Below are 25,423 nucleotides of genomic sequence, written 5' to 3' on the forward strand. Positions count from 1 at the left end.
CAACTCACACTGACACACCAGGATCATGACCCTCTCTCTGCAGTGGGGTTAAGGGCAGCTATCGTCCTATCCTACGTGCGTTTGCATCAGCGGAGGTGCTGTTGGATTTAGGTGACTGATACATCCTGTTCATCTGACAGGGTAAGTGGGGGTTGAAAGCCCAGAGATTATTCAAATGGGGAGAGATGGGTGACAGGATGTGACTGCTGTGGGTGTACTCTACCCAAGTTAATTGTGAGCTTCGAGTCGAGGGGTTGGAAGAACAGAGGCAACAAAGCGTAACCTAGAGACCTTGATTTATTCAATCAGCCTGTCCATTGGTGTCCATTGGTCTGGAAAAGAAAACCTGAACTGAGTGCGACTTTGGCTGTCATTGCAGTGCTGAACTCCTTCCATACTCAAGATACATACAGGAGCCTCTGGTCAGACAGACCAGGATCCCGAGAGAAATACTGTGGAGAGGGAAATGATAAGGAAATGGGTTGGGTTCCTACAAGAGTTGTAGGAAGCTTATTTGATGGAATCTGGTGGCAGGCTTTGGAAAATCAATTAACAATGAATAAGATTGTTGTGAATCCCTTGGAGACGGGTAAACTGGTAACAAAGTCAAAGGGAACGTGTGACCAAGAAGGTTTTGGATTAGCTTTGGGTTGAAGAAGCCCACTAGGAAGTAGATTTCTGGTCTTGTTTTGACCACAAACATGGCAAGCAAGAACGTACATTTTTTTTAACATATTTCTTAAGGGATGGCTACCAGATGCATCTGATTAAGGCACAGGTGTAACGGAGACTAGTGTGGCAAGACCAGCCCAATTTGGAAGCCAAGTAGCAGGATCAGATTCAATTGCGTTACATCTAACAAATATCCACCTTGTGATAAATTGGATGTAATAGAAATAGATGAAAATGTTTAATTGTAGTGTCTTCAGGATTTGTTGATGAGATGATTTGTTTAACAGCACTCTATGAAAGTCTTGATTTCTTCATCCTTTTACCTATTCTCTCTTCAGTCCGTGTTTCTCCTTCTCATCCCATCAACTGCATATTTTGCTTTGGCATCTTAAAAACTTACAAAATAAAACCTATCAGATGATCAGATGCATCATCATTTTTTGTAATGGCTCCCTTGTGTTTGGGGGCCTTTTATATCTGATTGATTCATAGACCTGAGTTAAGTGACTGTACAAACAAAAAAACATTCCTGTTAAAGTGATGATAAAGTCATGAAGGTTGAGACCATTTTACAAGATTTAGATTAAATAAACCTTTAATATTGAAATCAAAATATAAATAAATTATGGATGAGTCAAGACTTTGTCTTATACTCCAAGTCTACTTTTTTTTTCTGTAGAAAAGAAACAACGATGCTACCCGATCGCTGAATGAGATAAAACATGTCTAAACCCTTCTAGTCAGCCATCAGTATTTACCATTGCCCATCAACCTTTCATTTCAGTGGTGTTGTTAGACACAATGCTTCAGGTAAACTATGCTCCCACATTGCTTTCAGTTCACCATATACGGCAGCCTGCCACAGATGTTTTGTCCAAATATTCTGCCATATGAACGCCACAGCTCTCACATTTCAGATATACTCTACACACTCACTACTGCTGTAGAATCAGTGCAACTACAACTCAAGCAATGACCCAACAACAATATCTCTTAATGTCCCACTATGCAGTGCAGACGGTTTACTCATCTCAGAATGAGGCAATTATCTGGCCACTTGAAAGCACCCACAGAGCATTAAAATATACTTCCCAGATGGTCGGTTGACCCTTTAATAAGCAGAAAATAAATGAATAAAACAAGCAGTCAACATCGCAGAGAGGTCCCAGTTGTGGTCTGTATATACAGCTGAAAACTGTGGATTCCACCTCATTGATCTAAGTAATAGGGCAGGACGATATAGAAAAAAGCATATTGATAAAATAGTAATCATACTGATCGATATCCGTAATTATCAAAAAAAAAAACCAGCGCTGCCCATTTTATGCTGTTGCTTAGTGACCTATTTTTTTTAATAAATGGATTCCAACACAACCCTTTATTCAACCAACTTTTTACCAAAACTGTGAGTCTTAAAAAAGAAAAAAAGAGCTCTGAACTCTTTGAAGCTTGGTGACAGAGTGTTCCTCGGTCTGCATTTGTGATTGGTTGGGAGGATGTAACATAGGCCAGAATAGACTGTTCTTTTATTTAACTTTTTATTGACCCCTTCTTTTTCTATTCAACCACACATCGGTCAGGATTGCATCGAAAGGACACGCTTCAAAGTTGTGACAGGACTTGATGTTCTGCAAAATTTCCTCCCTTTCTTAACATTTAGACCCGTGCCTTTCAAAACAGCAGCATACATGGCAAAATAGTCCATGCGTATTAGTTTGTTTCAAAGTGACAGAAGCTTTAGTATTTCGGAAGGATGCATTTTATTTTGTGTGAAACTTAAATGTTAGTTTGCTTGACATAATATTGAACAATTGTTTGTTAGAGAAATTTAGTGCTTTTCCTGTAATTTTAATGAAACAAAAAGCCTCTGTTTCTTTCTGATTTCACAGTAGTTAAAGAAAAAAAACATGCAATTTTATTAATGTCATGGTTGCTTTTTGTTCTGCATTGGTATTAGATAATTTTTAGTTGTTCCATTTTAAAAACAAACATCGACTTGACAAAAAGAATCTTCTTACCTTGCATAATGGGGGACTGAAACTAAATTGTAGTTGTTTTTGAAACCGCAGAGAGAGCCGTACAACTGGAATGGACAGGTTTCTCCTCCAGCATGGACTGTACTAACACATCATGCTGTGCAAACTGATCTTTCGCCTCTGCAGCAGGCTATTCTGTGGGTATTAATGACAGAAAAAAACATTGATTAAATCAAATATGAGACCTGAAGCATTTGGCTTTAATGTGCATATTTTCCTTGTTTTATGCAGGCGCTGGCAGTGCTACAGCAGTCATCATCGGAACCAGAGGCTGTGCTACTCCCTGCTGCTGCGCCTCCTGAGGACCATCGATGCAGAGTGGGACCCTCCCGCCGTGAGGGGAGACCTGGTAGGTTTTCCATTATTGGCCTCCCAATAAGAAAAAAAAAAAAAAAAAAAACCTTCATCACCAAGAAACAGTCACCTCATTAGCTCAGCCCTTCACTGGCATTCATCAAGGTTTTTGGTTCAGCCAAAAATGTCTCACAGCCAGTGTACTGGAAGCTATAACTGAGCGCCCTTCCTGTGTCCAGGAGAGGCAGCTATCAGACAGCTTCAGACTGTACACAGAGCACTGCCTGTGCCTGATGAAGAACATGCGTCAGGTTTTCCCCTGCACAAGCGCTGCTGCCATTACACGCTACGAGCTCATGCTGAGGTAAAGTCACACCACCATCACATCAGGCTCTCGCCTGCACTCCCATACCAAGAACCCTTTTTCACTCCAACAGACACAGAGCGACTAAAGCCAGCCAGTCCCACTCTGTGCGGGCAGCAATAATATCACACTGTGTTGCAATGATATTATCTTGATCATTTCTCATTATTCATATGAAACAAAATAATAATCATTTGTTTCTTATTACTAATTGACGCACAAATTCTAAAAAAAAAAAAAGCAGAGTTTTGTGTGCCAGTATTCTGACATATTCTCATTTTATCCTATATTATTTATCATTTCTATCATGCTGAGCTTCCATACAACTTGTAAAGAAATTGCTGCATTTACACTACTCACATCACAATGCAAAATGTATACGAAGCTACTCAGTTCTTTTTAAAGAAAAAGCAAATGGTCATTGGTAGATATGTCATAAAAGTAAAAATATATACATATATATGTATTAGCTTGAGAAGAGCTCCAGAATGACATTTGAGACAAGCTATTGGTGCTCATCAGATTCAGAAATTAGAATCACTTTCTCAAAATCTTTTCAATCCGTTGCTTTTGAGCGCTTTCTAACCAACAACAGGCATTCATTAAAGCATCTGCAACATTTCTTTTGACAGAGAATCAGCTTTGTACATTTATATTTGCGTTGATCTGAATCTGAAGAACTGTAATTTTATCCACATACTGACAAACGTCCCCTTAAGTTAGTGATTGGTCTGACATTGGACATTGGACCCCAGTATGGCATAAAAACAAAACGTAATTCACACAAACTCTCATACACGCCCAACACGTATCTTTCTCCTCCTGCATAAATAATCCAGACTCCTGCATACAATTAGACTGAAATTCATTTAGTGAGATTGCGGCTATTATACTTGCTAAACTCTGAGAACAATGTGTCACTGTGTGATGAGTTGAATGGCAATTTTGTCGTGTAATTGGTTTTTCCTGTCTGTGCATGCCAGGGGGATTGGCTACATGCAAAACATGAGGGCATTTAAGACTGTTTGTCCTCTCCGAAATGAGCTTCATTTGGACATCACGACTGCTGTCAAGGTAACAATGGTAGAGCATTTATAACTGAACAGAACATCTGTATTACAGCTCACTGAAACGCTGCAGGGCTTGCATCATAGTCGTGTGGGCTGCCAAGATAGACATAACCAGAAATGTGATTGGTTGTGTTAAATGATTTTTACTCTGAAAAAAAAAATATATCAATATATAATATTGATAATATTCCCAGTAAGTGAAGCATGCTAAAAGAAAATACATAAAAAGAGATAAGCTGTTATATGTATGAGAATAACGAAACAAACAAAAAATAATTATAATTCATTGTCATACCGAGAGGTGTAACAAGTTCACCAGACAAGATGATACAAGGTATTGGGTTTGCAAAAACAAACAGTAACAGATTTTAGTAATATATGTTTTTAGTTGCCATCCCAAGTTAGTCAGTTTTCTGCTGTTTTTAGGTTTCTCTAATTCTAAGGAGGTCTTAATTTCAACAATAAGAATTCCCCCATTTTTCTTTTGATAGAATAAAGAGTTCATGAATATAAAAATAATCTCTGTTCACTGTATAATATACTATACTGTATAATAATCCAGTTCAGCTTTGATCAGCCTTTTTGCTTTTTTTTTTATTTTAAAGAAGAGATGATCAAATTCAGTTAAGATTTAGTTAAGGCTTTTTTTAATTTAATACTGATAGTAGGATTGCCAACTGCATATTAAATTAACATGTTGAAGGGGAGAAATAAGATCATTTAAATCATAATGAAAAATGCAAAACCTTCAAAGACTTTTAAAAGGAAAGCATTCACAGGACCGTTTAAGGAATCTACGAGAAAATAAACAGTTAATGAGAGTTATATTCTCGGGTAACAAATTGGTAACAATCGGGTAACAAATTGGTAACAATCATTCCCCACCCCAAAAGTTATATATTCATATAGGAGATGCCTAAACATACAGAAACTGTCAGTAAGGTTGTAGGCCAACTAAATAGATAAAAGTAGCTCTAATTGCGTTTTGTCTAAGTGCATGAAGTGACTCATTGATTGTCTCAGACGTCTTGCTGTGAGTAAACTTTTCTCCAGCTCCCCTGCCTGTCGTTTTTCTGCTGCTCATTTGATGTCAACGATTCTGGAGAAAATGAAAATTCCCATCGTCAGACCTCGCTGTGCTTCTTGGATAACAGTATTTATAGTATTCTGTATTTTCCCAGTTTTCTTTTTTTCCTGCAAGATATGCTTGCACTTTGGTAAGAAATATCCTTGCAAGACACCTGATTGACTATCGGAGACACAACTCTCGTCTCACAAATGAGTGATGGTTTCATTGTTTGAGTTGATGAGAAACGCAGCTTGAGAGAGATTGCGTCTCCTTTAACTGTGCTTGCCCATGCTTCTATCATCGTGATCTATAAATGGATTCGCACTGACTTATAAAAATACAGAACAAAGTGTATTTTGTATTGATTTAATATGAAACACCTCTTTTATGTTTATAGAAGACACTTAGCTATTCCAAAGGCTTTTGCATACTCCGCAAGAAGCAAAAACTTCTAGCTCACAAAATCGCAGCCCTGCTTTTTTTCTTGCAGGGTGTCCAACAACTATTGTGTGATTGGTCAGCATTTGGAAGGGTGTGGTTGAATTGGAAAAGCGGAAATATAATTTCCCATTTTATTTTTTTAATTCGGAGTGTGACCGCTAATCTCTCCTGGGCAGAGATCGGTATGCTAAGTGTAAGTGCGTCCTGGACATATGCCGTGATCCGATGAACAACATCGTCAGAACGACTGGCCGACATCCTAAAAATATTAAAAATGTCTTTGTCCTCCATCACCCACATCTGTCGAACTAAGACATTGTATTTGCCCTGTTCAACTCTAGTGGCATCAAGCAGCGGACCATGCCACATGTATTCACTTGTTTTCCTTATTTCTTCAGTAATCGTAAATAACAACAAGAAATCTTTTTCTTCTTCTGCTGCAAACTTTTTGCGCTCCTCCTCCTCTTCCTCTCCCCTCTCTGCCATCGTGGTGTTGTTGTGACGTCTGTCAATTTTCCATTATCTTAGAAAAACAAAATTTGTTCTTGTTCTTGAAACCTGAAGAACATTAACAAATTTCTCGGTTCTCTCAGAGTATGTAACAGGCTCGGGGGACGGTTGGGAACCCTAGCCAATATGAAGCTCGACAGCTAATGCTAGCTTTAGCTGTCTTAGCTAGCATTGGTTAAACATTGACACAATTCTCACAGTGCTTACAATTCATTTGATTCAATCCTCCTTCACTGTTTCTTTTTTATACTCGAGTACATAAAATACTCCCACATAAACAGTTTAATAAAATAACTTTTTCAATGCTTTTTCTAAATTATCAGCCAAATTATTAGTCAGTTGTGACAATACAACAGAACTTCAAAATAAGAGTCTCGAGTAGTCACTACAGGGTGTGAAACTTGAAGCAGACTCATTTTGGGCTTACAATAATAGCTTATACTATATTCCTAAAATGAATTAACATGCTGACAGCAACTAAATAGTTCTTTGTCAGACAGCCTTCATTTTGACAAGATATTATATCACAAAATGTTTTCTCATCACCAGTCAAACTCATTGTTTCTCTTCATCAACAGAAAGGAACGTCTGAGTGGTATGAAAGCTTAATCGCTCAGTATAAACCAGAAGAAGGGGTAAGTTTATTGTGTGTAGATAGAGGGAATCTTATTTTACTGAGTGTGCCTCGTAAATGCTTATGTATTCAATCTTTTTTGATAATTCAGTCTCTGGAGGAGCAGCTGAAAAAAATGGTTCAGGTGATCGATGCGGTTTGCGGAGACGTACAGAGAGCTCAAAACATCTACAACAAACTCTTCTACAGGTGAATATCTTTCTACTAAAGTTATTAGTGCCTGCCATGTATTATATGAAAGGAAACACAGTGTTCAAATGCTGTGCTACCTGGCAAAGACTTGTTTTGTGTACTTGCCCAGTAGTTGGTCTCATGTCATTTCATCCTCTGCTCCCACAGTGCCGTGAAAGTAGATTTCTTCAGCATATCATACAGGCAGCTGGAAAAACAGGTAAGTCTTTGAAACAAGGTGAAAATGTCTTCTGAAGTCTTTGTGAGTCATGCTGCGATGTTGTTGTTGCTAAATTTGACTCTGCCTTGTTCCAATTCTTCCTCCCGGCAGGTAGCAGATGATGTAAATGTAGCAATGGAGCGAGTTTGTGGCACTCTGGAGCAGGAGAGCTCCAGACTGACTCAGACTATGGGGGAAACCATTTTCGAACTTTTCATGTCCTTGAAGATCCTCAAAGGCTTTCGAGAGTTTCTTCCCCTCAAGTTTGTTTGATTCTGATGAATATTCATGTGCCATTCCGATCATTTGCTTCTCCTCCGTTTTATTCATAACCACTTCTGATCTTCTCACACAGAGATGCCAAAATGTTGGCCTTGACAGGCTTTCATAACTGGTTCAAGTCGTCGATTCACAAGTTTCTGCAGATCGTTCATGACAGATCCTGCGACAGAATCCGCAAAGCGGTGGAAATAGATCAGGTGGGACAGTTCTCCTCTTCAAATGCAATTAATTATGTAATGAAAAAAATTTCAATTGGTCTGTTATGACAGGATCTACACCTAGGAATGGGTATCCATTCTGAACAGCAAAGAGGCTTAAATCAGAGGCAACAGGACATTTGTTCAGTTCTTTCTGGGAACGTTTCACACTTGAGTGCGAGCTACCAGAATTGACAAAGACTCATGGATATGTGTCAAAACGTTTTTAGAAAGAACTGAACGAAAGTCCAGTTGCCTCCGATTTAAGCCTGTTTGCTGTTGCGATGACCTGGATAACAGAGAATTTGCACAGGCACAATATACATTCTGGTTAATTGCGTTACCTTAACCCATATTTCTATTGAATTAGTTTCTATATTATTTACAGTGCTTTTGACCATACTATTTTGCTTTAGTAGATTAAGAAAACATGTTTAATTTGTTATGAAATGTAGACAACTGATTTAAATCAAATAAGACAGGTTTATGTAAGACATATAAATGTGCATCTGTGCTATAAAAAGCCTGAATTATTTGTACCGAATAAATTAATCTTGCGGCAGCGTAAAATGATTAAAAAGCATGTGTTTTGTGAGCAGCTTCAGCCTGTGCAACAAGCCAAACACAGTTCCTCAGCGGTGGAAGTGACAGCTTGCTTCAGCCAGGTACGCGAGATCTGGCTCCAGCTGGCCTGGCCAGACTCTGCGGGGGCCTTCATCTTTGTCACTCGTCTGACAGACGTGAGTGCCACTTTTAGCATTGCCACACATGCATACTCATATCCTGCAGTCATAAAGAGATGACTCCTAGAAGACATGCATGCAGCAAGAGTGAAAAGAAGACCTTACCATTCGTAGTGAAAAATGGAGACTTACAATGCTGGAAATTGTTTTGCATATTTTGTCAAGTATTTTAGGAGGATTGTATGTGAGAAATACACACAAGGACATTGTTTTCACATTTTCTTATAAATAAATATTTAAGAACTGTGGTATACATTTGTATTTGGGCCTCTTTACTCTGATTTCCCTAATTAAAATCAAGTGCAGCCAACTGCCTTTACCAGTCACCTAATTAAATAGAGTCTGAATATAAATATAGCTGTTCTGTGAAGGTCTCGAAGGTTTATTAGAAAACATTCTAGCGAATAAACAGCAATGCAGAGACCAAGGGTGAAACCTGACCGGTCAGGGATGAAGCGATGAAGAAGTTTAAAGCAGGGTTAGATTATAAAACAATGCCATAACCTTTAAGGAATGTTCAACCTGTCATCTAAAAAAAAAAAAAAAAAAAAAAGAATGTGACACAAATTTAAAATGACTCCAGAATGTAACATTTTAACATAAATGTAAAACGCTGAAACTGGTCAGAGTTAATGGGAATTAGGGATAGAGCCAAATACAGGATAACCCTGGTCAGTCTGTAGATATGCAAGTGGGCGGAAGCATACAGCAAAAGACTCGTGGATGTAATTGCAGCGAAATGTGGTTCTAAAGATTTTTTTTACTCAAGGGGGGTTAAGCACTGATACAGGCTTCAGGCTAGCAATTATATAAAAAAAAAGTTACAAAGTTGTTTAAATACTCCTGGCCTCATCTCCCACAGAACTTCTGCAGTGAAGCCGTTTGCTACTCAGAGATGATGACACGTAAGATTGAGAGGAACCAGGTGGGCCGAGACCCCAAGAACTTCACAGTGCAGGTAACGCCTGTAGCAAGACCGAGCTGGGGGGAGGGTACATGGTCGCATCAAAACGATCAGACAGTTCCCACGTAGTAAACGCAAACAGCACGGCAGGACAGTGCAAATGCAAACACACATAAATAAAGCAGCTTCTGGATGCCATGAATTCTTTACACTCACAAGCCATCTCTCTGCTTCTTGGTAGCCCTGCTTCTTTTCCTTCTTTTTATCTCCTCCGCCGCCCTTCTCTTTCTCCTCTTGTGCTCCTCTTGGCTTCCTGCTAGCTCTGCATCGGCCTGAACAACATAGAGCATGTGCGTGTTTTCCTGACTCACCTGCCTCGGGACCTGGACTGGCCGGGCGTGGAGCGGGCCATGGAGGAGTCCTGTGGAGTGGAGGGGAAAGAGCAGGTTTACAAGGCCCTCAACGGCCAGCTGTTCAACATGGACCTGGACCTGCAAAGAGAAGCCAAACGCCCGATCTCACTGCTCACCGATAAGGTGAAAACATTAGCCTCATCTCAGGCAACACTGGTAGGCTATATGCCAGTGGTTGACATGTCCAGAGAAGCTTAGATGGAGATCAGAGCTTCGGCGTGAATTAAAACTAACAAATATATTGCAAAGCAAGTTTTCTGCTGCTGCATCTAGAGCAAATGAACATATTTTTTGTAATCAGCTTTGCCCTGGCACCTCATTATTCTGAAGTTCTCGCTACACACGGGCACAGCATAGTTATTTAATTATTATTAATGCATTCCTTTCTAGTGTTTTCTAATTGAAAAGAACATTAGTTTATCTATTTATAGAGTAGCATAGCTAAGGCCTAAATGATAATTATAAAAATATTCACAGCATATTTTGCACATTAGTTTTACTTCATCCAAAAAATGTTTTATATATTAGTAATTGCCACCATACTAAAGAATGAAAAAAACAGGCTACCATAGTTAGAGATTTATAGGACATCTGTAAATCAGTAGATGGTTTATGTTAAAGCACCAAAATACTCTTCTATAACTAAGCATTATGTGTGCAGATGCTGCCCGAGCTTCGCAGGTACATTCAGCACATCAGCTTGTCCCCAGACTCCATCAACAATGACGACGTATGTAGCAACAACCATCTGACAATTCCCTGTGCCAGTTTTCTCACTCACTGTTTATGGGCGACATGGATTTCTTCCAGGCTGTTTCCCCTCTCATGAAGTACCTTCAAGACACCATGGACATCCTGACAGCAAACCTTGTTAAGGAAAGTCTGACCAGGTAAAAAATACAATAAAATATATATATATATATATAAATATATATATATATATATATATATATATATATATATATATATATATATATATATATATATATATATATATATATATGTCACACCACTGTAAATTCAAGACAGTCAGAGGACAGTTTAGTTTTTGCTGTTGAGTGCCATCATTGTGCTTTTGAATTATGATTGAAAGCAGATATTTGCATATGGTGTAAAAAATAAAAAAAAACAAGAAAGAAAAAAACACAGATGCAAGATTTTTTTTTTCTTACAGTCTAACATCAAAACTGACTAAAACGTTCCCTAAAATTGGGAAGTTTACAAATACGTCTTTGGTATTTGGTTGAATAGCCATTCAATCTTAACGGATAAGCCTATAGATGCTTCATTGTTCGGTTTATTTGTTGTTAAAAAAAAGAAAGCAATCCCCCCAAAAGAATGTCACGTATGGGACAAAACTAATACTGTGAAAAAACAAACATGTGATGTATGACCCAAGATGTCTGTACATTTTTGTATGCAGGGAATTTTTTAAATATTTTAATTCTAAATGTTATAATTTTTCAATGTTCATTTTATTTTATTTTATTACTAAACAGTATCATGAAGGGCAAGGAACACAGCAGCTAGGTCAGAGATAAAGTAGTGGAGAAGTTTAAGTCTGATTCAGAGCACTGTTCAACCTATCAGCTGATCGTTTAAAGAGTATTGCATTAATTTGTTGGTGTCCACCCGAACTGACAAGCTGGGAGAGAAGCAAATTAATCAGAGACGCTGCCAAGAGGCACACGGCAACTGTGTTTTTTGGGGGAGTGGTGGCCTACTGGTTAGAGCAGCGTGCTTGCGCTCTGGGAAAAATGCAAGTACCCAGTTCGATCCCCACTGCCTGCACTCTGGGTCCCTGAGCAAGACCCTTAACCCCTGATTGCTCCCCAGGTGCCGCACAGTGGCAGCCCACTGCACCCCGAAGGGATGGGTTAAGATGCAGAAGTGAATTTCTCCATTGTGAGATCAATAAAGTTCAATTATTATTATTATTATTATTATTATTATTATTATTATTATTATTATTATTATTATTATTATTAACTCCGGAGGAGCTGCAGAGATCCACAGCTATAGAGGGAAAAGATTTGTATCCATGCACTCCACAAAGTCATGCAAGACGCGTGCCTCAGTCAGATAAAACCAACATTAAACTTTTACAGCCGTGAACAAAATTGTTGACAAAAATCAAGTATTACTTTTATCAATACATATTCTGCTAATTGTTGGTACCCCTCTGTTAGTTAAGGATGTTCTGACACAAGGCAGCACATTTTTCTTAAAAATGCCTCTATAGTCTTGCGATTTCATAGAATCCTGCAGAGATCTGAGACACCCAGTACCAGATGCAGCAAAGCATCCTGAGAACATAACCTCCGTGTTTCACAGTAGGACAGTGTTCTTTTCGAGGTACATTTTATTTTTGCGTCTGTGAACATGGAGCTGATGTGCCTTGCCATAAACCTCCAGTTTTGTCTCGTATGTCTAAAGGAAATTCTCCCAGAAGCTCTGTGGCTTGTCAACATGCATTGTGACAAATTCCAGTCTCGCTTTTTTGTGATTTGCATTCAACAGTGGTCTCTCCTATGAAGTCCAATTTGGCTCAAACTGTGACGGATGGTGCAATCTGACACTGATGTACCTTCACCTTGGAGCTCACCTTTAATTTATTTGGAGTCTGTTCTTGGCTTTTTGGTCAACACTCATATTATCTTTCTCTTCAGTTTGTTCTTCCATTTTCCTCCTGCAGCCACATCCGGGGAGGTTGGCCGCAATCCTGGACCTTAAACTTCTACATAATATGTGCAGCTGTAGTTATAGCAACATGAAGCTGCTTGGAGATGGTCTTCTAGCCTTTACCTTTAACATGCTTGTCTATAATTTCCCTTCTAATCTCCCGAGACAACTTTCTCCTTATTTTCCTGTGATCCATGTTCTGTGTGGTCCACACCATTTCACCAAACAGCACAGTGACCCTTTAAATAGACAGACTGGTTACAAGCTTGAAGACATCTGTAATGCTAATTTGAAGACACTTCTCAGTTAAAAATGTCCCTTTGGTATTTTCTAGGAACGCCATCATTTTTGTCCAGGCCTGTTTCATAAGTTTATTTTTTTAAATGATTCTGTAGAACCATAATTCAAAAGCAGTGCCTGATTTTCATTGGTTGATTTTTAGTCAACTTTTATTAATTATTACTTTTGTCAGTTTCAAGTTATTTCAGTGGCCGTTGTGGAGTTTTCTTTGAATAACCGAGGGGTACCACCAATTTTGTCCTAGACTGTAGGACTACATGCAGCACGCAAAAACAGTAAATTACTCTAATCACCAACTCCACGATGAAAGACTGCGGTTGCAGTACCGTTCTTTTGTTCGACAGGCACAAGGAAATTGGTCTCACTTGATGGAAAGATGAATGGAGCTAATTACAGGATCACAGAAAGTACAGAAAACTATGTTTTAAGGCTACAGATATGAGTCTGTGGTAGAAATTAAAATTGTGAAGCAAAAAATAGATGAGACAGATAACTTTGGCCCACCCCCCTCCCCAAGTCACTACTTGGTAGAGCCACCTTTTGCTGCCATCTGCTCGCGGCTTTGGACCCGTTTATGAGCTTCTCACAACTTGCCACTAAGATTTTTGCCCATTCTTCAAGGCGAGACCCCTCCAGCTCCTTTATGTTGGACGGTTTTTGCTTGTGAGAAGAGATTTCAAAGTCTAACTGCATAATCACAATTGGATTGAGGTCTGAACCTTGACAAGGCCATTCCAACACATTTAAATGTTTCCACTTAAACCACTCCAGTGTTACTTTAGCAGTATGCTCCGGGTCATTGTTCTGCTGGAAGGTGAGCCTCCATCCCAGTCTCAAATCACAGGCAGGGTTACCTTTGATCTCTGTCCTTCCTCTCTGAATAATGCCCTCCTTGCCCGGTGTCTGAGTTCTGGTGGGTAGCCCTCTCTTGGCCGGTTTGGTATGGCACCGTGTGTTTGGATTTGATGCTGCTTTGGGGTGACATTAAAGATTTGGATATTTCTTATAACCCCACCCCGACTTGTCTGGAGAGCTACTTGGTGATGTGACACTTAGATTGTGCACAGGTGGACTTAATTTCACAAACTATGTGGCTTTTGAAGGAAGTTGGTTGTACCAGAACATTTTAGGGGCTTCATAGGAAAGCAAATTTATATACGCCAATTTTCAGTTCTTATTTTATTATTATTTGTTTTCTCATTTTACATTACCAACTTATAATACTATGTGCAGCACAATCCATCACATAGAAAAAGGTTTAAAATCCATTTAAATCACAGGTTGGAATGTAATAATAAGGAAAAAGGCTGAAAGGGGTGAATACTTTTGCAAGGCACTATATAATCTTTAATGCTATTAAGTAACAATATTTAATATTATTTAATGGTTATATTTATCAGTAAAAATTTTTTCAATATGTGTACTCCAACTAAAACATAATTTGATTGGACAGTTTAGCCAGAAGTAAACCAGAGTATCTCCTGCATGTGCCCCAGCCGTATAAAACAGAGTCAACATGTTTCGCTGATTAAACCTGGAGCAAAGCTGACGGGCTTGGAGCGACATACGAAAACTGTCCTGCAAACGTACAACCTTTCCAAGTCGATTATCTGGGAAATGATGGACAGCACTTCCTCCAGCCTAAAAAAAGAAGACACCATCTGCTTTTGTTACGAGCACTCTCCAAAGCCAGCACGTATGACTGCATGGGGGTGCATTAATGACGCGCCGTTTGTAACTTTTCCTTCTGTGAAAGTACCATTAAGGCTGAAAAATATTTACTCATTTCAGAGTAACACAGGCTGCTACCAAAGATGCCATCTTTTTTCAGTAAAAGCCCTGGCTCTGAATTAAGACTTTGGATAATAATCTGGATTTGGCTAAAACTGCTAAACAGCTTTGAAAACAAGTGATTATTTTAGTTCAACGTTTAACATGTTCTGCCAGTTTCTCCAAGAAGTGTGCGTTGACGACACGATTTGGAAATGGGGGTTGCACAGTTTTTTGCGTCCTGCGGGTGTTGTTTGTGAGTGCGCCGTTGTGCTTGTCGCCTCGCAGGGTTCTGCAGAGCATGTGGGAGCTGCTCCTGCGAATGATCCTGGACGCGGTCACAGAGAACAGAGGGGTTCAGGTGGAGTTTTACAACCGCTTCCAGTACACAGTCGAGGTCAGTGTCACGCTTTTCATTAGCTTTCTGTTCTATTAAAAAAACTGTTTCCCCTTTCCCTCTTTAATAATCGCTCTCTGCGTCTCTATCTATCTGCTGGGTGTAATGCGGTATTTAGCATATGTCAGATATTCATGAAGTCTTCAGATAGCAGCTATGTGCCAACATGAGCTCCCTTATGAATGACAATGTGGAAACTGTTGTTTATTCAACAAAACCAACGAGCTGGCAGGGGACGTCACACATTTCCATGAGAAGTCGAGGCCTGTCGCTGAAGTGGACTAAAGTTGGGATTCAGCAGCCGCTTGCACAGTCCCTCCACACCTTCCTCCACAAATATCACGTCTGCCTGCCTGAGGTTTCATGATGTTTGTGTGAACTACGGGCATTTTTTTCTCGGAGCTGAGAACTTAGCCTATTCATATCAAAGGGCGTTGTGTAATGACTCATAGCAGGCTTGATCTATTTCTGTTGTCATTTAAATGTTTTAGACCCTGTTGCAGTTCTTCCACGTTAAGGGAGAAGGTCTGTCCTTGGAAGACATGAAAAGCGGAGACTACAAGGTATGTAGTCTCCGTAAACCTGTCTGCCGGGTCTCATGTGCCTGGCAAATTTACGCTATTTATTTAATGTTTCCTTAACTGATCCCCCTTGTTGTTTAGGTGTTGGATGAAGAGCTCAGGCTAAATAAATGTTCCTCCTTTGATCTGATTGAGCAGTACTATCTGGAGAAGATTTCCCTCCAGGTGCGTCTTAGTTTACTAGGCAGGCAATTTCATTTAGGTGGATAGAGGTATTGATTGAATACTCTGTGGTGCGTTTCTTCTCCCCTGTTTGAAAGTCTGCCTTTTCTCAAGCCCCTAAAAGCATCATGCAATCAAGTAATGCAATACATTGAGATATTTAAAATATTTCTGTCAGCCATGAGATAAAAACGGATTAACCATGTTAGTGGATGTGTGTCTGTTAGATAAACACGACAAATATGTTTTGCTTATGATGCTGTAATATGTCGCAGAAAACACTCAAACATACACCTTATGGTCGGATCAGCGTGAAATGCTACTACGACCCTCCAGAGCAGAGACTGACTGTGGAGATTTTGCACGCTGCGGACATCATCGCACTGGATGCCAATGGTAAGACTAAAAAAAAAAAATAAAAAAAAAAAGGTTTTTGATAGATGTGAACTGTTTGTTGAACATCTGGTAATACTTCTGTCGTCTTCCTCAGGTCTTAGTGATCCATTTGTCATAGTGGAGCTTTGTCCTCACCACCTCTTCCCTGCAGCCAAGAGTCAACGCACTCAAGTGAAGCTGAAGACACTGCACCCAGTGTTCGACGAGCTGTTTTATTTGTGAGTAAAATCCTTTTGTTTCGGTGCCTTGCAGAACTGTTCCTCCTCAAATTTCTCTACTCATCTGATGTTACAACCACTAATTTCGGTCTATTTTATTTGGATTTTACTTAATAAACCAACATAAAGTCACATATAATTATGAATTAGAAGACAAACAGTACACGACCACCATTTTTTTTTTTTTTTACACATGAAAATCTTAATAGTGTGGTGTGCATTTGTATTCACCTCTTCTTAGTCAATACCTTGTAAAACCGTCTCTAGAAGCTTAGCACATCTAAAGATTCAAAGTTTTGGCCATTATTCTTTGCAAAATAGCTCACACTCAGTCCATTTGGATGAGCAGGGTCTTTGTATGTTAGTCTTTAAGTTTTGCCAACATATGAAGCAGCTGCTAAACCCACTACATTTGAAATATGCTCCCAGAGTGGATAAGTCAAAAGCTGCCCCTGTGGCGGCTCCACCTTAATCCTATCCACATAACTGGTTAGATACTGATGTATTTGTGAAAGCGAGCAAATGTAGAACTCACTTCTTCCTTAAAGGGACAGTGTGTAACTAATTTGGCTTTTAATGAGTAAAAATCAAGTACTTAGTATATGCAGATTTTGCCAAAGTCTAATAGAAAATTAAGACGTTCTCATAACTTATAATTAGTTGTTTATGAATACATAGATGCCGGTGCACCCACTGGGAGGTGCCATGTTGCGTCGCTATTTCTGATTTCAGTTGCCGAAATGGGACAAACTTGTCAGCTGTACGCGTTTTCCCTATCTGTTCTCTATATGAAGATGTGCTGTTGGTGAAGGAGGAGTATAAAACAAGCAAAGACGCCCGTATATCTTTCTATTTACTGTTTTTTATTGAAATGGAGGACATAGGCTTTGCCCAGTGAGAGGAAAGAGAACGCAACCAAGTAATAACGGGGGAAAACAAAGGTCTATATCGGCGCTATTTTTAGATAGCGAATAAGCGATAACATGTTCAGAAACAAGCCCAAAAAAAATGCGACTCAGGAAATAAACAAACAAGTCACTTATAATAGGCGGACTTGGCCACAGTGCCAAAAACCATCTTACACAATGACAGTAGCTATTAGCAATTAGCAGTAGCTTGGTACCAAATACATGGAGGACATGTTGACAGTGTCACATTCATGAGTCTCGATGGCTTCTGTAGTAGTTATTACGCGCTTAACAGTGAAGTTGTTTGTAATTCGTTTGGCGCGCCACTAGATAGTGCGCCAGTGTATAAATTTTATTATGGATTTACTTTACTACTTTTTTTCTGCTCTACTACACAAACGTCTCCTTTTTGTCTTCTGCGTTTTCTCCCTACTCTTCTTTTTTTCTTCCTTATTTACTTCTATGGCAGAGTTAAAGCGCCACTCACTGGCATGGCATAGGAAGTACAACGCCTATTTTAGGAGCCAATTATTTTTAATTAATTAAATTTGTATTTTTCGTAGATAATCTAGTTAAGGTTATTTCTTTTACTTTACTGTTTGATATTTGTTTTGACGTTATGTTTTTTGATTATTTAGTTATGTTTCTTTGTTTCTGATTGGAAATGAGCAATTTGGGTGGATTAAGTTTATAAATAGGCTGTTAGTGGTAGGACCAGCATGCATCTGGGTGGGCGTATGTTTTTTTTTTTTTACCAGCACAAGAGAAGCAGGGAGGAAAATGTTTGCCCATTTCTGTTTGCTTGCTTGCAAAGGAGAAATAAACCACAAACTAAAGGACTTTACCTGGAACATTTATTTCTTTTTGCCTGCGTAAATTACTCGTCCATGGTGCATCTGTGGCCCTTGTGAATTTTTTGTGATGTCAAAGCCGGGTCACAACACCTATTAAGGCTCCTCCGGCTTCATGTGGTTTCATCTTTATGCTCAAATGTTCTCTGCGGATACAGTGCTCGGCTCTGTGTGGACAGAGCCTTAGGTATCTTCTTCAAACATTAAACTAAATAGCAAAAAGGATGATGATATGGCACATTTATGCTAAAATATTAGAAGAGATAAAAACTGAATTTAACAAAAGTCAAAAGCAAAGCTGTTTATGCTGGCACTGTCTACCCTTTTTTAATTGACTTAATAGAGAAATGCCTCTACACTAAAGCCATTGTCATAACCACAAGTACCTGTTTTTTCTGCTTTGGTCTTATGAGACCAGAACACTTTATTTCACATGTTTGCTCTGTCCCCCACATGGATCACAGCAAACTGCAGACAGGACTTTTTTCTCCACTTTCTGTTACTAATTTAACAATGTTGCCTCTCATCTAAGTACATAAAATGTGTTCTGTCAACAAATCATTCCACTTTGGCTAATGATCTCTTAACTCCTCCATAGTTGTGGATTTCTTGGTTGATTCTCTTCTCAACGCTCTTCTTGCCTGGCCCAGAGTTTGGTGGACGACTATGTCTTAGATTTGCGGTTGTGCCGTGCTTGTTCATTTTGGGGAGATGGTAGGTGAGACGAAGCTTGGAAAACTGTTTTATAACCTAGCCCTGCTTTGGGATTTCCCACAACTTCATTCCTGACCCGCCTAAGGATTGTATTGGTCTCCGTCATGTTGTTTGTTCCCTAACGTTCTTTAACAAACCTCCTTCACAGAACAGCTGGATTTACAATGAGGTAGAATTACACACAGACGGACTAATTAGGTAACAGGCCAGGCAGTTGGTTGCATTAGATTTTATTTAGACGTGTCAGAGTAAAGGTTGGTAAATACATATCCACACCACACTTTTATTTCAATTTTGTTTAATTGAAAGTCATATGTCATTTCCCATTCACTTCACAAATGCTTTGTGTTGGTCTATCACATAAGATCCCTACTAAGCAGATTGAGGTTTCTGGGTGTTGTGTGAAAAAATGCCGAAAATCAGTGTTTGAATGCATGGCAGGGTATATGCTCACTCTCTTCCTCCTTTGTTTGGTTCTATTGTTTTCCAGCCATGTCAGTCCTGAACAGTACAGACACAGGTACGCTTGTTTGACCTTCACTGTGATGGACTATGACTGGCTGTCTACCAACGACTTCGCCGGGGAAGCTGTCGCTCCTCTCAGCGACTTCTGCTGGCCGGGGAGACCGAACGCATCGGCTGCCGGGAAGAACGTCCAGCCGTTCATTCTGCACTTGTCCCGCAGCAAACCCAGCGGTACAAATACAGTAGCTGAGGAGGTTTTGTTCTTCTCACAGCATTGAAGCTTGCCTTTAGAGAAAATTATGCGAATATAAAAGGCATGTTTTCTCTCTCTCCCCCTTCAGAAAAGCCGATCATGAGGATGCTGGATGCTCGCACGGGAGACAGGGAGGCTCAGGAGTTTGTCCGGAGGCTGAAGGAGATTGAGAAATCGATGGAGGAGGACTAAGAGCCGTTAGTGTTGGTTGTATTCATGGTTTCTGACCACTTCTTGCGACATGTGCTTTTGTACTTGTAACAATGTTTACAATATTTAACTTTTTTTCCCCAATGTATTGTTTGCTCGGTAATTATACCAAAATGAAAAGAAAAGGAGGATGTTTTCCTACTGGAAGATGAACATCCTGTCACTGTGCAACTCTATGCTGTCTCAGTTTAACTATATTTTAGAAGTGAATGGATAGTTGATCCTACATGTTACTAGTCTATATTTTTTGTAATGAAGTAATTGTTATCTTTGTTGTACAATATTTGATATGATAGATTTAACATCTAAAAAAAAAAAATATTTTGTTGACGTAGCCAACATATAGCTTACGTTTAAATCTATACCTCAGATATGCTCATTGGTTACAAAGGGATTTAATGGGGATTCTTTGCAGATAATGCAGAGATCAATTGTGTGAAAGCTGATTTAGTGCGTTAACCTGCACAAGTAGCCGCACCCCTGGAAAAGATGTGTTTACAAGTGTTGAAACTGCCCGATTTCCAGTTGTTTCGTTCTTACTCGGTCTGTAGATATGGCCATTTCCCGAACTACTAAAACCAACACACATCAGCCCCACCTGATGAGCATTGCCTCTTGTTTTTCTCTCTGAATTGTGGGGAGGATAAACTGGCCTCTGTGTCACATCATATTTATACCACAGCAACACACAAGGTTTCATGGATTGCTATTTAAAAGCTCAGAGAGACTCTAATCAACCTGAAAACATTCTGTATGAATTCCAAAAATCCTTTAGATACTTTTATTTTGAAGCATTGTTTTTTCCCCTCTTGAAGAAAATGCACTCAAACTAAAGGTGGGATTTTTCTAACATTTTCTGTGTGATATTGTGCTGCTGCAGTTAAAGCTTAAGGTCTTTTAGGGTCCACTACACAACAAAGGGGTGCCAATAATTGTGAAAAGTGCTGGCCTATTTATACTATCAAAAGAGATTAATTGTAAAGACAGGTCTAGTCAGTCTGAAAGCTGAAGTTAGTGGTCTAACATTTCCTGACACACACACACACACACACACCACTGCTTGGTTTCATTTAAGTTCTTAGATTGCTTTTTATTGGTGTGAAAGGACACTGAAGAAACCGAAGAAAAGAAAGTTCAGTGTTGAGGAAACTCTTTTCCTGTGCGCACCAGAACTAAAGGTTAACTGACAGCTGTTTGAAGTTTATGCAACGCTTTGATGAAGAGAATATTCCTACATTTAACATATTATTCATATTGATGGAAAAAATGTTATAGATTTGAGATGTTTTTTTTTCCAAATGACCTAACTGGCACTTTAATAATAAAAAGCCTTGATAAAATACTTGTTAAGGCTTTCGAAAGGAAACAACATCACTTCTAGCGCTTTAAAAGTAATGAACATAACAGGATTGAGCAATTGCATAAATTGATGGATCTAAAAAGTTCAAGGCATTCATTTCTAGGATCTTCCTTCTTTTCATTCATTGTCCTTCACAGTTTTATATTTTCAGTTAAACCTTGAAATTCTGATGGAGGCAACAATGTGGCACACTGACCAGCGATTCAGAGGTATCTTTAAAGGATACCAGATGAACTGGCTTGGATTAGCTCACGTAGCATTCAGAAACCTCAAGAAACGAACACCAGACTTCACAACTCCGGTGATACCTAAGCTTTAAATCAATGCAGGCCTTCATTTATGACTTAAGTAGGAATCTGTGTCACCGTGTGACGTTTCCTCTCTCAAGGTGAGGAGAAGTGAGAAGAATAATGACATGTGCAGCGATATAATTGCACTTGAGGGGAAAAGAAAGTCCTACCCAGTGCTGCAGCTCTGGCAGACTTCAGCTTGAGCTCCCAAAGCTGTGTGAGTGTAGCTGAAAAAGGATGTGGGTCAAACTATGACCTACAACCAACCTCTTTTACCTCGTGAAAATGAAAATCCCATTACAGTAATATGCAAATGAAAGATACATAATCCAAAACTAAAAAAAATTTTTATTCTACCCCAGCTGTTAATACTTCACCACCCTCTTTTGCCAGTCACCCAGTACTTAGTCGTCTTTTGTAACATTTCTCAAGGCCGGAGCATGCAGTGAGGGAGATGTTTGGCTAATTCTCTGTGCAGATTCTCCAGAGCCCTGTGTCCTCTCTCTCTCTCCTCAGGTATTCCAAACGATTTTCCTTGAGATTTAGTTCTAGGTCCGGAGATAGTATTAAAAAAAAGTTGGTTTTGTGTCTGGTGAGCCATTTCTGTGCTGGTTTCGCTATTTGAACTCGATCATTATGTTGCAGAATGGCCTAATTATGACTCTCTATCAGTTTTCTGACAGAATCCGGCATATCTTCATTTAAAACTTTCGGGTTGTTCAAAGTGTTGAAGCCTTTGCACTATATAAAGGTCCCCAGGGTCTTTGGAAAAGGAACAGGCCCACATCATCACAAATCCCCGATTATGCCTAGCAGTGGGTATTTGGTGCTTTACCATAAGACCGTTCTTTTTTTCATTGCAAACCTGGCTGTTAACCAGTTATGAAAAAGCTCTGTATTAGTCTAATCAGTCCAAAGTACCACGCCCCAGGAAAATCTGTAAACTTCACATATTTACAATTGCAGTAGTTGGCATATATTTACTAGCCTGACTCTAGTCAGATGGATGTCGTTCCACCGAGCTCCACACATCCATCTGGACTCGCTGCCATTGGGAGGGATTTCAATACCACATAAAATGGACGAGCCAATCAGGTTCGCCTGGCGGGATTGTCATAAATGTGACGTATCAGAGAAGCGACTGTTTTTTGATTCAGACAACAATGGCAGCGAGGAAGCAAGCGGTAACATTGATGCTGCTATTTTGCCAGTGTTGTCCTAGCTACCGAATATTAATTATGTAAAAGAACACCAGAGAACGGCTTTGAAGGCTTTTGTTAGTGGAAACAATGTTTTCGCCGTTAACCCGACTGGAGTTTGTAGCACGTCAGTAAAGATGAGGAACAAATGGTTTATCCAATCATATGCAGGGATTTTTGATGAGGCCCCTCCTTCTAAACTACATCTCCAATGGAGCAATCCGATATGGATGTGTGGAGCCGTGTATCTTATTTGGCAAGAGTCAGGTTATAAATTTAGCACAAAATAACAAAACCAAAATTCCCTTCTTGTAACAACTCTTTTTGGCAATAAAACGTCTAACATTGGAAAGCCTGTTTATTTCCTGATTAAATTGGGCCATATTTGGAAGGAAAATGTATTGGTGGGTTGAAGAACAGGGTTGAGTGGGTTGCACCCAGGAAAAACTTGCCAAGTCTTATTTGCCAATGCTAAAACAACTTTTAGTAGAGGCAGTGTTATGGTGTATGGAGGCAGACTTAATGCAGAAATACCAACCGGTGGAAATCTCATATCATGTCAGTTCTCACAGTGTTGGGTTTGTCAGAGACTAACTCCAGAATGTAGGAATGAAAGTGGCGGAACAACTTACCTCCAGTCCTTACCTGAACGTCATATCGCGTTTGGGGGATCATTATACCGTCTGTGCCAAAGTAACCAACGCAGCTGTATTGACTGAATAGTACGACCTCCTGCAGCAATGTGTGACACCAAACTGGTGACCTGTATAGGGAGGAGGCGCTAGGCAATTTTCCCATGTACTGTTGAGGCCACTATTTGCTAAATCAAGATGACTTGATTGTCCACATATCTTTTTTTTTTTTTTTTTTAATTCGATTGTCCTACCGGATGAACAGCAAAAAACAAGCAGAATGATCTGCTTGGCTTTGTTAAAGAGTACTTGGCAAGTTAATCATGGGCACAACCCACATACCCAATCTGCTGCTCAATCCATTTCCTTTATAAATGTTCCACCACACACACACACACACACACACACACACAACCACACACACGGACAAATAAAATCTAAAGCAGGCTTTTCAACAGTATAACATTTATTGGTACAAACAAACAAGGAAATAGTCTATCAACCACAAATTCCCTTAATTTGAGAACTAAATTTCCATGCCAGCTTTGAAGATCTTCTTTTTAGCTTCATCTTGAAGAGCTGGTAAAACTAAATATCACTTTATTGTACATTATATATCTTTTACAGGGGTGCCAGCTAATCTGAACACACACACACACACACACACTCAGAGAGTACAGATACGAACTGCTGCAATGTTCAAAGAAGCAGTTTTTGCCGATCTAAGCGTTTGGGAGTTGATGATGATGCATATAAAATAGTTGTTTTATAAAAGAAAAAAGAAATACAATTGCAAAGTAGTCGCGGAGTTGTAGTGAAGAAACTGTAGCTGGTACCAAGAACTTAGCACCAAAATCCTCACACCGACAGCATTTTGACCGTGACGTAACTTTACAGTAGCTGCTTGTGTAGTGCTTTGCCGTACCCTGTGAAGTTGTGAGGATAAAGCACTCAAAAAAATACATTTAAAAAACATTTTATTGCCTAGAAATATGGTGTTCTTCATGACAGGGTTTGTTCAGGCATTCAAGAAACCTGCTTTCACACAGGTGCAGGGAATCCTTTAGCATGACTGAACAGCTCTGGCAATCATGTTTGTTTTGTTTATTTTTGAGAGTTGGCATTTAGATTTGAGTCGATAAGACTTCTTGTTTGCCAATTTACGGTATTATCAACTACTCTCAAGAAGATATATTTAGAGGTAATATTTGAATAGCTAACTCTGTTTGATTGGCATTTTCCCTCAAGTACTTTAATTTGTTCCTGGCTAATGTTTACAATAAACAATGCAACCTCATTATAAAAATAAAAATAAAGAAATAAAATTTAGATTAGGGTCATGACCTAGTAGCCGTTTATACTGTATCTTTGTAAAGACAGTGTTAAGGGGGATAGTTTTAAATTCTGGTTTAAAATGATTCTTTTCAGTAATTTCAGGAACTTGTCTGTTTTCAGTCACAGTATGCTAGTTGTCTGTTTCTGACCAGCATAAAAAAGCAGCAAAGCCTAAGTATCAAGTAACTAGTTCAAAAACCATAAAGGTGTGTTTTAAACAGATCTCATTATTTGCATCTTCACAATTATTATTTGTTTTAGGCTTGCAAGAATTAAAACTATAGTTGTTGGTTTTTTCCCCCCAAGGCGTAATAGATTGAGGAGTTGAGTTTCAGGACTTTTCATCAGATTTTTAGTTTGTAAAAAAAAATGTCAGCAAGTGGCAAAAAAAAAACAAACAACCAGCCTTGAAATGGTTATTGTTAAAGTGAATCATTTGTCATTGAATTGTACATGCCTGTGTTGCTGTTTATTAGATTATAACTTTAGAAAATGTCCATGACCCAATAAAGACTGTATTTCAATTTCATCCTGGCTCCCTCACTCTAATAAAAAACATTATTTATTTACTTAATATATTGTACAGAAAAGGGGTGCAACAATGGCGTATATGATGCAACCCAGTGCATGATGTGAGTGTGGAAAAAAAAAAAGAAGAAGAATCACGGGCTGATTCTGAC

General features: G+C 39.2%; 1 protein-coding gene across 2 annotated transcripts in view; it reads left to right on the forward strand.

Moving 5' to 3' along the window:
• Window positions 1-20,047, forward strand: part of baiap3 (BAI1 associated protein 3) — a 57,927-nt gene extending 37,880 nt beyond the window's left edge. Inside the window, exons 14-34 of one of the 2 annotated variants that reach the window (XM_036148085.1) lie at window positions 2,742-2,845; window positions 2,940-3,057; window positions 3,242-3,366; window positions 4,350-4,440; window positions 7,035-7,091; window positions 7,182-7,279; window positions 7,430-7,481; window positions 7,593-7,744; window positions 7,837-7,960; window positions 8,560-8,700; window positions 9,566-9,661; window positions 9,928-10,143; window positions 10,682-10,750; window positions 10,831-10,910; window positions 15,061-15,169; window positions 15,661-15,732; window positions 15,832-15,915; window positions 16,188-16,308; window positions 16,403-16,526; window positions 19,490-19,695; window positions 19,806-19,909. In XM_036148085.1, coding sequence (XP_036003978.1) covers window positions 2,742-2,845; window positions 2,940-3,057; window positions 3,242-3,366; window positions 4,350-4,440; window positions 7,035-7,091; window positions 7,182-7,279; window positions 7,430-7,481; window positions 7,593-7,744; window positions 7,837-7,960; window positions 8,560-8,700; window positions 9,566-9,661; window positions 9,928-10,143; window positions 10,682-10,750; window positions 10,831-10,910; window positions 15,061-15,169; window positions 15,661-15,732; window positions 15,832-15,915; window positions 16,188-16,308; window positions 16,403-16,526; window positions 19,490-19,695; window positions 19,806-19,909 — 2,343 coding nt within the window. Of the gene's footprint in view, window positions 1-2,741; window positions 2,846-2,939; window positions 3,058-3,241; window positions 3,367-4,349; window positions 4,441-7,034; window positions 7,092-7,181; window positions 7,280-7,429; window positions 7,482-7,592; window positions 7,745-7,836; window positions 7,961-8,559; window positions 8,701-9,565; window positions 9,662-9,927; window positions 10,144-10,681; window positions 10,751-10,830; window positions 10,911-15,060; window positions 15,170-15,660; window positions 15,733-15,831; window positions 15,916-16,187; window positions 16,309-16,402; window positions 16,527-19,489; window positions 19,696-19,805 lie in introns of both variants that reach the window. The other variant, XM_036148086.1, reaches the window with a different exon arrangement.
• The last annotated feature ends 5,376 nt before the right edge of the window (window positions 20,048-25,423 follow it).

Source organism: Fundulus heteroclitus, chromosome 16 (assembly GCF_011125445.2).
Source record: "Fundulus heteroclitus isolate FHET01 chromosome 16, MU-UCD_Fhet_4.1, whole genome shotgun sequence".
Taxonomy (NCBI): domain Eukaryota; kingdom Metazoa; phylum Chordata; class Actinopteri; order Cyprinodontiformes; family Fundulidae; genus Fundulus; species Fundulus heteroclitus.